The sequence below is a fragment of the Chanodichthys erythropterus genome, chromosome 23, assembly GCF_024489055.1.
Source record: "Chanodichthys erythropterus isolate Z2021 chromosome 23, ASM2448905v1, whole genome shotgun sequence".
Lineage (NCBI taxonomy): Eukaryota > Metazoa > Chordata > Actinopteri > Cypriniformes > Xenocyprididae > Chanodichthys > Chanodichthys erythropterus.
In genome coordinates this window covers 7,393,444-7,406,595 of record NC_090243.1, presented here as the reverse complement: position 1 = coordinate 7,406,595, position 13,152 = coordinate 7,393,444, and the positions used below count along the sequence as shown (strand labels likewise).

Genomic DNA, 13,152 nt, shown 5'->3' with positions numbered 1-13,152 from the left:
ATCGCCCATCACTAGATATTGTTGAATAAAGTTGTTATTTCGTTTTTTTTGGAGCATAAAAGTATTCTCGTCGCTTCATAACATTAAGGTTGAACCACTGAACTCACATGAACTGTTTTAAATATGTCTTTAGTAGCTTTCTGGGCATTGAAAGTGTTAATTGTCTTGCTGTCAATGCAGGTCTCACTGAGCCATCAGATTTTATCAAAAATATCTTAATTTGTGTTCTGAAGATGAACAAAAGTCTTACAGGTGTAGAATGACATGAGGGTGAGTAATTAATGACAGAATTTTTATTTTTGGGTGAACTAACCCTTTAAGTATTTGCCTATTTAAAGCAAACAGCAACTTTTTTTTTTGACCGGGCAGGGTATAAAAAGGTAACAAAAATATATGGACAAAATGTCTGGTTAATATCAACTGTTCCCCAACTTACGGAGTCACTGATGAGAATATCAATAGTTCACACATGATCATTGGTTACCTTAACGTTTGAACAAATAGACCAGAGCTTAGGCCAGTTCATATAAATATCCTAGAGTGAAAAGGGTTTCATGACATCAAAGATCTTGAATGTTCTCAATGGCATTCATGCTTTTGTTTAGAGTCACAGTTTAATTTAAGCAACCACGTCCCAGACACTCTGTGATCAATCTTTGTCAATAAGAACTCTACCATTTCTGTATTTACATTAATTTGAAAAATGAATTGAACTTCCAAAAAAAAAAGAGAAAAGAAAAGAACTAAGAGAGACATAAGAGACATACACATAGTCATAAATGAAGATTATTTTAATGCATATCACAAATTCATAAAATAATCTTTGTGATCTTCACTCCATTACTTTCATTTAAGCACATATTTTCAAGCTCAGGCAGTAATTACTTCTGGTATGAACACTGAGCATTTGTATTTCATTTGAATTAAAACTTTGTTATAAAATTTGTAGTAATAAAATCCATCCTCTATGTTTTTAACTACAAGGCACATATTTGAAACTCCTATGTAAAACAGTCACTAATTTAAAAAGCAGCCAATGAGAGTATAATGTTGAGAAAATCTGTAAAAACTTAAATAGTTGTTTCGATTGCAGCATCTTTCCTTACAGTACCGTTATTAAAACATTATTTCTCGACTATGATTGACACAAAATGTCTAAGTAAACCATTCAGGTTTTATAAAAATGTAACCATCATGTGTAATCTCTACTCTGCCTTTTGCTTGTTTGGGTCCACAGGCTGGGCGACAGCAGCGTCCATCTGGGTGGTGCTGGGATCTGTGGTAGTGGGTGCAGGAACAGGGGCTGGAGGGGGGATTGGGTCTGGATCGTCAATCAAAGCCTGTCTTCTTTCCTTTTCCTTAATCAGCTGAATCAAGCAGTAGGTAACGAACATCGCAGTGATGGTGGTGAAGGGGAAGCCTGACAAACAAAATACAGTTTGATTTAAGGATATTATATTTTTGAAGAACATCAAATGGTCAAAACATTTTTTTAAATGCATTTAATTTACCTTTAAGCAACAACCTCTTTGCAACCAGTTTGGCAAATTCAAGACTGTTCAGGACCAGGATATTGTAAAGGACAATTGTCCAGAAGTTGAAAGTATTGAACACAGCCCTGATCCTGCGTGACATAGAATCTGATATCGCCATCTGTGGGTGGAAGGAAACATTTGTAGATGAGAATCATTTATATTACCAGTAATTTAACATTTAACCACCAGAGAGAGCCCTAGAGGACCTTTTTAGCACCAATAATTGAACCACTAGAGAGCACTGGAGCACTAGAATTATCATTAGCACTGTCCATGTCAGAGTACAAAATCCAGAAAATGATTACTGGTCATATTTCGTACCTCAATAGAAATAAAAGGTTCCATGGAGAATAATTTTGCGGTCCACAGTTCAAAATTAAGGCCAAAGCAGTTTAAGAAAGCCCAGATGAAAACCACCCAGCTTGGTCCCAGCCAGAGGGACATGATGCCATACGTGCACAGAGAGGCTATCAGCTCATCCAAAACGTTCTCATGTTTCCCGCCGAGATAGTTATAAACATACCTGTGGAGATGATAGTGTTAAAGCATGAAAGCATTGTGTTGCTTAAAAGTTTGATAGATGTAACAATGTCAATCATACTTGCATAGAAAGTCATTTATTCCTCGATCAAAGTGTCTGTAAAAAAAAAACAGAATGATGAACATAGTTGTGTTGTACTGATTATATCAAAATCAATTTATGAAAAATTTAAAAAAGAAAACATAATAAGGGCTCACTCACGCCTCAGAGAAAACATAAAGCATTGTAATGCATTTCGGTGGTTTGGGAGGGTCCAGATGATCCAGTCTTGAAACTGTGTTTATCACTCCAAACATCACTGCCGCTTTCACCCAATCATACACCAGATTTAAGTAGGCCAATCCAACTGCACAGTGAAAGAAGAAAAAGGCTATGGTGGTCTTGAAAACTTGAGCAAAGGAAGTGAATACTAACACACATACTTACCGAGGGCCCAGTCAGAGATGTGTTTGAGGAGCTTCATGTCAGTAGGAATGGTCAGAATGTACATGAAGTGAAAGAGGACTGCCACTATCATAATAACCACCAGGTTTACCAGGGCTTGGATGGAAATGTTCCACATCTCCCCGTCTTTCCTCGTCAGGTTAGGGTTATTGGCCTGGTGGGGTGTCAAAGGGCAACGCTATTCATTTGGAAAATGATTAAACCATCATTTCATTCGGTTAATTTAGGTGCAGACCTGAATGTAGAACTTGTCGAATGTCATGATGGGTCCGAAGTAAAAGAAGGGGAGGTAAAAGTTGTACTTGAGAAGCTCCAGGATGCTGTAGTTTCCATCTTTTCTCTCACAGTTCTCAAGAGCAAAACTCATACAGCGCATGATGGTGAAACCACAGCCGCCGTAGAACAGAAGAGGACGGAGCTCAAAATTGCCAGTCGCAAACCCTGCCTGAAAGATGAGCCATTTCAAATGAACAATCATAATCACGTTGCAAGAAAAAATAAATAATAAAACAAAAAATGATGATAATAACATGTATTGTTCATTGTTATTTTATTTGTTTATTTTATTTTAATTACAATAAATAATAAGAATGATTATTTTTATTAAAATAAATGTCATTTATAAACATTTAGATTTAATTTCTTTTGATTTTAATAATAATAATAATATACAATAGTAATAATAATTAATGATAATAATAATATTTTTTTATTTTATTAGCTTATTTTTAATAAAATCTATAACATATAACATTTATAAATATTTAGATTTCATTTGTTTATTTTAATAATAATATTCAATAGTAATAATAATGAATGATAATAAGGCTATTTACTGTTTATTTTATTTGCTTATTTTTTTAAAATAAAATATAATTAAAAATGTATAACATTTAGATTTCATTTTTTAATTTTAATAATAATATTAATAATATACAATATTAATAATATTTAATGATAATAATAGTATTTATTTATTTTATTAGCTCATTTTTTATATTATTATAATTATTATAAAAGTGATGCTTTTAAAAGTGATGATAATTATTATACTTAAAAATGTATAATATTTATAAACATTTAGAATTCATTTTATTTTAATAATAATAATAATATACAATAGTAATAAAATTTAGTGATGATAATATTTGTTTATTATTATGTTTATTTTTAAAATAAAATTTATAAATAAATTTATAAAATTAATAAACATTTAGATTTAATTTATTTCATTTTATTAATAATAATAATAATAATAATAATAATATACAATATTAATAATAATTAATGATGTATTATTTATTATATTATTTGTTTATTTTAAAACTAAATATTATAATTAACAAATTATATTTATAACAAACATTTAATTTCATTCCTTTTCATTTAAAAAATAATAATACAAATAATACAAAATGGTGAGATATATATATATATATATATATATATATATATATATATATATATATATAGACAGTACAGTCCAAAAGTTTGGAACCACTAAGATTTTTAATGTTTTTAAAAGAAGTTTCGTCTGCTCACCAAGGCTACATTTAATTCATTAAAAATACAGTAAAAACAGTAATATTGTGAAATATTATTACTATTTAAAATAACTGTTTTCTATTTGAATATATTTCACAAAGTAATTTATTCTTGTGATGGCAAAGCTGAATTTTCAGCATCATTACTCCAGTCTTCAGTGTCACATGATCCTTCAGAAATCATTCTAATATGCTGATCTGCTGCTCAATAAACATTTAATGTGTACAATTGTACAAAATATTTGTGTACAATATTTTTTTTCAGGATTATTTGATGAATAGAAAGTTCAAAAGAACAGTGTTTTTCTGAAATCTAATCTTTTGTAACATTATAAATGTCTTTACTGTCACTTTTGATTGATTTAATGCATCCTTGCTGAATAAAAGTATTCATTTCTTTAATTTCTTTTCAAAAAAATACAAATAAAAATTATTACTGACCCCAAACTTTTGAACCGTAGTGTATAATGCTACAAAAGCTTTGTATTTCAGATAAATGCTGTTCTTTCGAACTTTCGAAAAAAAGTACACAACTGTTTTCAACATTGAAAATAATCATAAATGTTTATTGAGCAGCAAATCAGCATATTAGAATGATTTCTGAAGGATCATGTGACACTGAAGACTGGAGTAACGATGCTGAAAATTCAGCTTTGCCATCACAAGAATAAATTACTTTGTGAAATATATTCAAATAGAAAACAGTTATTTTAAATAGTAATAATATTTCACAATATTACTGTTTTTACTGTATTTTTAATGAAATAAATGTAGCCTTGGTGAGCAGACGAAACTTCTTTTAAAAACATTAAAAATCTTAGTGGTTCCAAACTTTTGGACTGTACTGTATATATATATATATATATATATATATATATATATATATATATATATATATATATATATATATATATATATATATCATATGGTATATATATCATTTACCATTGCCATTATCAGTCACACACACACTCATATAATTTTTATTTATTTATTTATTTATTTTATTTATTTATTTATTTTTACTTTACTGTAGCACTTTTTATATTTCCACAGTGTCAGTGATATACCTGCCAGGAAATGAAGGGCTCCATTTTGAAAGTGGCCAGTGTAGTGAGTCCAGCAACGAAGCAGAGCCACCTGAGCTTGACCAGAGAGATGCTATAGAGCAGCACGCAGTGAGAGAGGATGAGCATGACATAGGCCCAGCCCATACTGCTGAAAACCGCCAGCATACCGTACACCATGTACACCAGAGATCTGTACTGTGGGATGGGGAAAAAATGAGAGAATGAGCTTCTCAGGTATTCCGTATGGAGTGCTATCTTTACTCATCAGTGTCATATGTAACATGGATATATCTGGACTTTCAAGAGCCACCTGTGGAGCCAGCAAGGAGCAGATCTTGGCAAAGATCACATGACCTGAGAGTGCAAAGATGATATGCTCTCGGAACGTGGAAAACCACATCATCCACTCGACGTCAGCCGTATCCTGCAGTGTGACAGATAAATCAGAGTCGACATTCGTAACAACTTTATTTAGATCAAGTGTGAAATTAAACATACAAAATCTCACCATTTTTCTGCCAGAGTAGTACCATCCTGGCTGAACACTGGTCTTGAAGGTTTTTTTGTTGGAATTTGCTAAATAAAAAAAATCATAAAGTCATTTAATGCTCTTTTCATTATTAAACATTATCAAATATAGCCATTTAATTCTGTAAAAACTTTTATTAATAGATGTATATATTACATGGATGCAAAAAACTGCATATTCATTGATATTATTACTAGTGCTGTCAAATCTATTAATCACATCTAGCATAAAAGTTTGTTTATTGTGTATAAAGTACAAAGTTTTATGTTAGATGCGATTAATTGTGATGAATCAATTTTACAGCACTATTTATTACTGTATATCACATGCAAATTTGGTCATTTTGTACTCTAAAAACTAATTCAGGGGACCTTTAGTCATTACTTAAATATATATATTGTTGTGAAATAAAAAATCAAGTTCTGAAATGCTGTTAGACTTTTTATTTGTAATTGTTATTTTATTGAGCTTGGATGACACAAATTATGCCTATTGATTCGATATACTATCATGACTTGTCATAGTTTAATATTTTCAGTTAATCAAAAATGTATTTAATTTTAAGTTCTGTTAATGTAAAATACAATCTGATGACGTGTAAATGTATTTCATTGTTTTGAGTTGTATGAACACTTCTTTTAATTGAGACCTGAAACTGGGCTGGGATTTATATTTCCCATCATGCTTTGCCCATGGCACTTGAAAGGGAGAGTAAATGCTAAAATTAAGTGTTATATAATGTTTTTTGCACAATATTAATGGTAAGGGAGATTTAGCAGTAATTAGTGTGTTGTTATGCTAATTTAGAAGAGTTTCTGTTAATGTGGGTTTTTGGAGAGTTACCATCATGGTGACAAGCGGTGCTTGGTAAGTTCATGTTACTTAGAAATGCATTTTATTGTGTCTAAAATGTTTCTTAAAACATTATGTTGGATCAATTATGTTGGATCAACTTAAATAGTTGCATTCATGTTACTTAGAAATGTGTTTTTATTGTGGCAAAAAAATGTCTTCACTTTACTTAAAACATTATGTTGGATCATCTTAAATAGTTGCATTCATGTTACTTAGAAATGTGTTTTTATTGTGGCTAAAAAACGTCACTTTACTTAAAACATTATGTTGGATCAACTTATATAGTTGCATTCATGTTGACAATTATTGAGTTAATGTTACTTAGAAATGTGTTTTTATTTTGGCAAAAAAACGTTTTCACCTTACTGAAAACATTATGTTGGATCAACTTAAATAGTTGCATTCATGTTGACAATTATTGAGTTAATGTTACTTAGAAATGTGTTTTTATTGTGGCAAAAAAACGTCTTCACTTAAAACATTATGTTGGATCAACTTAAATAGTTGCATTCATGTTGACAATTATTGAGTTCATGTTACTTGGAAATGTGTTTTTATTGTGGCTAAAAAACGTCTTCACTTAAAACATTATGTTGGATCAACTTAAATAGTTGCATTCATGTTGACAATTATTGAGTTAATGTTACTTAGAAATGTTTTTATTGTGGCTAAAAAACGTCTTCACTTAAAACATTATGTTGGATCAACTTAAATAGTTGCATTCATGTTGACAATTATTGAGTTAATGTTACTTAGAAATGTTTTTTTTTATTGTGGCAAAAAAACATCTTCACCTTACTTAAAACATTATGTTGGATCAACTTAAATAGTTGCATTCATGTTGACAATTATTGAGTTCATGTTACTTAGAAATGTGTTTTTATTGTGGCTAAAAAACGTCACTTTACTTAAAACATTATGTTGGATCAACTTATATAGTTGCATTCATGTTGACAATTATTGAGTTAATGTTACTTAGAAATTTTTTTTTATTGTGGCAAAAAAAACGTTTTCACCTTACTTAAAACATTATGTTGGATCAACTTAAATAGTTGCATTCATGTTGACAATTATTGAGTTCATGTTACTTGGAAATGTGTTTTTATTGTGGCTAAAAAACGTCTTCACTTAAAACATTATGTTGGATCAACTTAAATAGTTGCATTCATGTTGACAATTATTGAGTTAATGTTACTTAGAAATGTTTTTTTATTGTGGCAAAAAAAACGTTTTCACCTTACTTAAAACATTATGTTGGATCAACTTAAATAGTTGCATTCATGTTGACAATTATTGAGTTAATGTTACTTAGAAATTTTTTTTTATTGTGGCAAAAAAACGTCTTCACCTTACTTAAAACATTATGTTGGATCAACTTAAATAGTTGCATTCATGTTGACAATTATTGAGTTCATGTTACTTGGAAATGTGTTTTTATTGTGGCTAAAAAACGTCTTCACTTAAAACATTATGTTGGATCATCTTAAATAGTTGCATTCATGTTGACAATTATTGAGTTCATGTTACTTAGAAATGTTTTTATTGTGGCTAAAAAACGTCTTCACTTAAAACATTATGTTGGATCAACTTAAATAGTTGCATTCATGTTGACAATTATTGAGTTCATGTTACTTGGAAATGTGTTTTTATTGTGGCTAAAAAACGTCTTCACTTAAAACATTATGTTGGATCAACTTAAATAGTTGCATTCATGTTGACAATTATTGAGTTCATGTTACTTAGAAATGTGTTTTTATTGTGGCTAAAAAACGTCACTTTACTTAAAACATTATGTTGGATCAACTTATATAGTTGCATTCATGTTGACAATTATTGAGTTAATGTTACTTAGAAATGTGTTTTTATTGTGGCAAAAAAACGTTTTCACCTTACTGAAAACATTATGTTGGATCAACTTAAATAGTTGCATTCATGTTGACAATTATTGAGTTAATGTTACTTAGAAATTTTTTTTTATTGTGGCAAAAAAAACGTTTTCACCTTACTTAAAACATTATGTTGGATCAACTTAAATAGTTGCATTCATGTTGACAATTATTGAGTTCATGTTACTTGGAAATGTGTTTTTATTGTGGCTAAAAAACGTCTTCACTTAAAACATTATGTTGGATCAACTTAAATAGTTGCATTCATGTTGACAATTATTGAGTTAATGTTACTTAGAAATGTTTTTTTATTGTGGCAAAAAAACGTTTTCACCTTACTTAAAACATTATGTTGGATCAACTTAAATAGTTGCATTCATGTTGACAATTATTGAGTTAATGTTACTTAGAAATTTTTTTTTATTGTGGCAAAAAAACGTCTTCACCTTACTTAAAACATTATGTTGGATCAACTTAAATAGTTGCATTCATGTTGACAATTATTGAGTTCATGTTACTTGGAAATGTGTTTTTATTGTGGCTAAAAAACGTCTTCACTTAAAACATTATGTTGGATCATCTTAAATAGTTGCATTCATGTTGACAATTATTGAGTTCATGTTACTTAGAAATGTTTTTATTGTGGCTAAAAAACGTCTTCACTTAAAACATTATGTTGGATCAACTTAAATAGTTGCATTCATGTTGACAATTATTGAGTTCATGTTACTTAGAAATGTTTTTTTATTGTGGCAAAAAAACGTCTTCACCTTACTTAAAACATTATGTTGGATCAACTTAAATAGTTGCATTCATGTTGACAATTATTGAGTTCATGTTACTTGGAAATGTGTTTTTATTGTGGCAAAAAAACGTCTTCACTTAAAACATTATGTTGGATCAACTTAAATAGTTGCATTCATGTTGACAATTATTGAGTTCATGTTACTTGGAAATGTGTTTTTATTGTGGCAAAAAAACGTCTTCACTTAAAACATTATGTTGGATCAGCTTATATAGTTGCATTCATGTTGACAATTATTGAGTTCATGTTACTTAGAAATGTGTTTTTATTGTGGCAAAAAAACGTCTTCACTTAAAACATTATGTTGGATCAACTTAAATAGTTGCATTCATGTTACTTAGAAATGTGTTTTTATAGTGGCAAAAAATTGTCTTCACCTTACTTAAAACATTATGTTGGATCAACTCAAAATATTGCTTTGAATTAATGTAATTCTCCCAATTGGCTTAAGTTAAAAATTCTAGTTAACATTTTTATTTGTTGAACCTATGTTTTATTTTTTAGAGTGTGTCATCAACTCACAAAAACACCTTTCAGTCATTTAATTCTTTGACTGATTCTTTTGATAAGCTTTGATTTATAGATGTATATTATATGAATGCAAAACAACTGCGTAATGATGTTATTACTGTCACCATCATGTTCTATTTGTTTGTGTTTCATGGACTTTAGTCAGATGTGTTTCTTTGTTTGATTTCCCGCTCTGCATTTGTTACCGTGGTCACGTCATTATGTTTAGCTGTGTTTGATTAATTAGTCTTGTTTGTGTTGCTACTTAAGTTGTACCTTCACATTCGGTCTCTGTTCAGTCTCATTCATGTTATGGTGTGCTTGCCTGCCTGCCTGCCTGTTGTGGATTATCATTAAACTTTGCCTTGTGGAACTTTTTTCATCTGTCTTCGTCTGTATTCCTGCAAGCATCAGTGACAATTACTGTATACTGAATGCAAATGCAAATTTTGTCACAAACCCTTAATAATACCTTTCTCTTTCTCTTCTCTATCTCTGTTCAGTCTCTTGGTATATTAATACTGACATATGATCCCTGCTGCGTACTTTGCATAGCTTTCTGAGGCAAGCGAATAGCTGCGCTGTCTTTTTCCTCATACAATATACAGTAGTAGTGCTATTTCTGTGCTCTAATGGTTGTTTGTGCATTTATGAGTGAGAAAAGGAGCTCAGGTGGATGTTACAGTAATATGCCTCACAGAAGCCACTCCAGAAACTTTATGAATACAGCGACATCATTTTAATGTCACATCAGATGTTAATTTATACTTACAGCTGGACACGTCAAATATCCATCTGGCAGCCCAGAGCATTGCCATACACAGCACTACATTATACAAGTAGAGCTCGTACCTCGGAAGAGCTGCTTTGACCCCCATTGTGCACAGGACAACCTAAGAGAGTTTGGAAAGGTGCAGTTAGAATGAGGAAACAAATCTGGAGTCATTAAAATATTTCCCAATCAAGACAGCCAATGAGCGCTTAAGAGCCTACTAAAAATATAACTTGGTAATTGATCATCTACTATGGGATGAATGCAATATTGCAGTGTTACCGTAGCTCAACTATGGCGTTAGCAATGGCAAGGTCATAGGTTCACTTCATGAATTGATAAAATGTATGCTGTGAATGTTTAAACTACATAAATATAAATTGCATCAGTCATTGCAATAGGAATTATAGGTTATATTTTATTTTGATAGTCCACTTATGACATTGCACTAGCTATAAGTAACTTTGCAACTACTGTGCATGTCAACTAACTCACATTAGAGTATTTTAGGCTGTTAGGTTGGGGTTTGGGTTAGTATAAAAGTATAATCAGTAGAATTTCTGTTGGGGGAGCATCAAAATAAAGTGTTTGCAGATATTAAGCAGACAGTCTAGTAATACTCTAATGACTGGTAGTTGACAGTTAGTAGTACAATGTCGTAACTGGACTAGCTTTACCGAATTATATATTAATCTCTGAACACTTTCTTGCAAAAATAAATAAAACCAAAAACAATTTGATCTTTCTGGGCAGGGCAGAAGTTTCCAATGATTTGAATTGTGTGAGCAGGAAGCATCTACACTATGTGAGCTCTTGCTATTTTTAGCTGGGCTATTTTCTGCTCTCATTGTATTGACTGAAGCATCACTTTTATATTACAGCCAAATGTTTCTTTAAAAAAAAAAAAAAAAAAAAAAAACTTTTCTAACCAGCAGAAGATTCTTTTCTCTGTTTCTCTATGACCTCAAATAACAAGTCCTGCTTTGTTGTGATGTTTGTTATTGTGAAATTTAATCTGAAGAACCAGACAGGTAAATTAGCAGCTTATTAATTCAACTCTTTTCTAATATTTGACTTGGTTAAATGTCAGAGGTTGCATGTAGGTGCCAAGCAGATGTTAGAAACTCCTATTGTACTAACCTTGAGCACAGCAATGCCACCGTAACCCAAAGGGTCTTTGAAAGACTGAAAAATCCACTTGAACTTAAAATAATCACAAAAATATGTAGAAATGATCAGCAAAATAATAGTCTAATGCATCCTCTCTGTTTCTACAAAGTGTTAGCTGGGCACACAAACTGCCTGTTGGGCAGCTGCGGACAGTTAAAGGTGAACAGGAGATGTATTTATATTCATCTGAAGCAGCCCATAGAGGGCGGACCCATTGTGCCATGTTGTATCAATAGAAACAGGCTTGGACCTCCATTGCTTGCATACCGAATGTCCTACATAAGAGATAGAAGATGGGTTAGAAAAAGTACGTAACATATAACATATTAACATTTATACAAATATACAATGCATACATGAAACGTAAAGCTTACCTGAGAGACATGGGTGTGCAAAATCAAGCTTTGGACTGAAATCAGCTAGGTCAGGGGTCATCTAGAACAGGCATGTTAGGTAATAGTAGTAGTATCTTCTGCCTAAGTAAACTCCAATAAGACACAGTAGATGATTTAAGCTACTGTATATAAATGTCTTGGACAAATCTTGATTGGAACAGTATTGTTATTTTACACTGCGTTTGCAACTCGCATGAGCTTACATTTGTCAGAATCCAGCACAGAATCTACCTATCAGCACATTATTAAAGATCTCTTTGCTAATACAGAGCACTGCTACAGTCCCTTAATATAACTTAAATGTATTTTAGGCCATAAACTGTTTAGCAGCCTTCAAGAAAAGCCAGGAGCCCTGGCATACGTTCACACACTTCCACACCTGTTTCTGTCAGGGTCAAGGCTGTTTTCAGATGATCATATTTGGTTGACAATTTGACACCATTTCTATCTTCAAACCTAAATAAACCTCATTCCATTCAAAAATAAAACAGATTCATCATAGCAAAAATGTCTAGTTCTAAATGAAGCCACGGTCTATGTGTATCTCATTAAAAATACCTGAATTGTTGGATTTAGCCATAATGGCTCAATTTAGCAAGTCCTGACAGGTCGGTATTTTAGTTTGTAAGTAGAAGAACAATGTCACATGAATCCCTCTTGGTCACATCACCAAGCTATGATCTGAGAGCCATTAAACAAACTTGTGGTTCTTCCTTTGTGTTCAGCAGCACAACGAAATGTATACAGGTTCGGAACAATTTGAGGGAGATTAAATGACAGAATTTATTTTTGGGTGAACTATCCCTTTAAATTAATACATTTTTATATGTTTATTATTAAAATAGTCTAAATTATTTTAAAAATAAATAAAATAAAACATTTTCCCCCTCAATAATTGTTTTTAATTGAACTTTCAGAAAACTTCTGAAGTCACAAAATGAATAATTAGTTTAATTAATATATCAATACACCTAGTTTCTGTTTTTTTTTTTTAAACAAGCCTATAATAGTCTGTATCAGGCAGCCTTCAAATATTGTTTTATGTGGATAAAAAGCAGCCTTGAGTCAATAGAAAATCAACTAGCTAATGTTATGC

At 31.1% G+C, this 13,152-nt stretch overlaps 1 protein-coding gene across 2 annotated transcripts; it reads right to left on the bottom strand.

Moving 5' to 3' along the window:
- Positions 1-669: 669 nt before the first annotated feature.
- On the bottom strand, positions 670-12,689 carry hhatlb (hedgehog acyltransferase like, b). Of its 2 annotated transcripts, XM_067378112.1 has the most exons (12): positions 11,632-12,689; positions 10,492-10,612; positions 5,643-5,710; positions 5,445-5,558; positions 5,135-5,329; positions 2,756-2,965; positions 2,503-2,674; positions 2,278-2,422; positions 2,137-2,172; positions 1,857-2,058; positions 1,512-1,653; positions 670-1,420 (listed from the first exon to the last, which is right to left on the bottom strand). In XM_067378112.1, exons 2-12 carry the CDS (start codon positions 10,595-10,597, stop codon positions 1,206-1,208), a joined length of 1,605 nt encoding a protein of 534 aa, XP_067234213.1. In that variant the 5' UTR covers positions 10,598-10,612; positions 11,632-12,689; the 3' UTR covers positions 670-1,205. The 2 variants fall into 2 exon arrangements, with proteins under 2 accessions (XP_067234213.1, XP_067234214.1); XM_067378113.1 differs by lacking the exons at positions 10,492-10,612; positions 11,632-12,689 and adding an exon at positions 9,996-10,106.
- Positions 12,690-13,152: the final 463 nt, after the last annotated feature.

Coding starts and splice junctions, on each gene's coding strand:
- hhatlb (XM_067378112.1), bottom strand. CDS start 10,597: ATGGGGGTCAAAGCAGCTCTTCCGAGGTACGAGCTCTACTTGTATAAT. Junction 5,330..5,444: donor GCTCCTTGCTGGCTCCACAG/GTGGCTCTTGAA, acceptor CCCATCCCACAG/TACAGATCTCTGGTGTACAT. Junction 1,421..1,511: donor AAAGAGGTTGTTGCTTAAAG/GTAAATTAAATG, acceptor TTTGTTTGTCAG/GCTTCCCCTTCACCACCATC.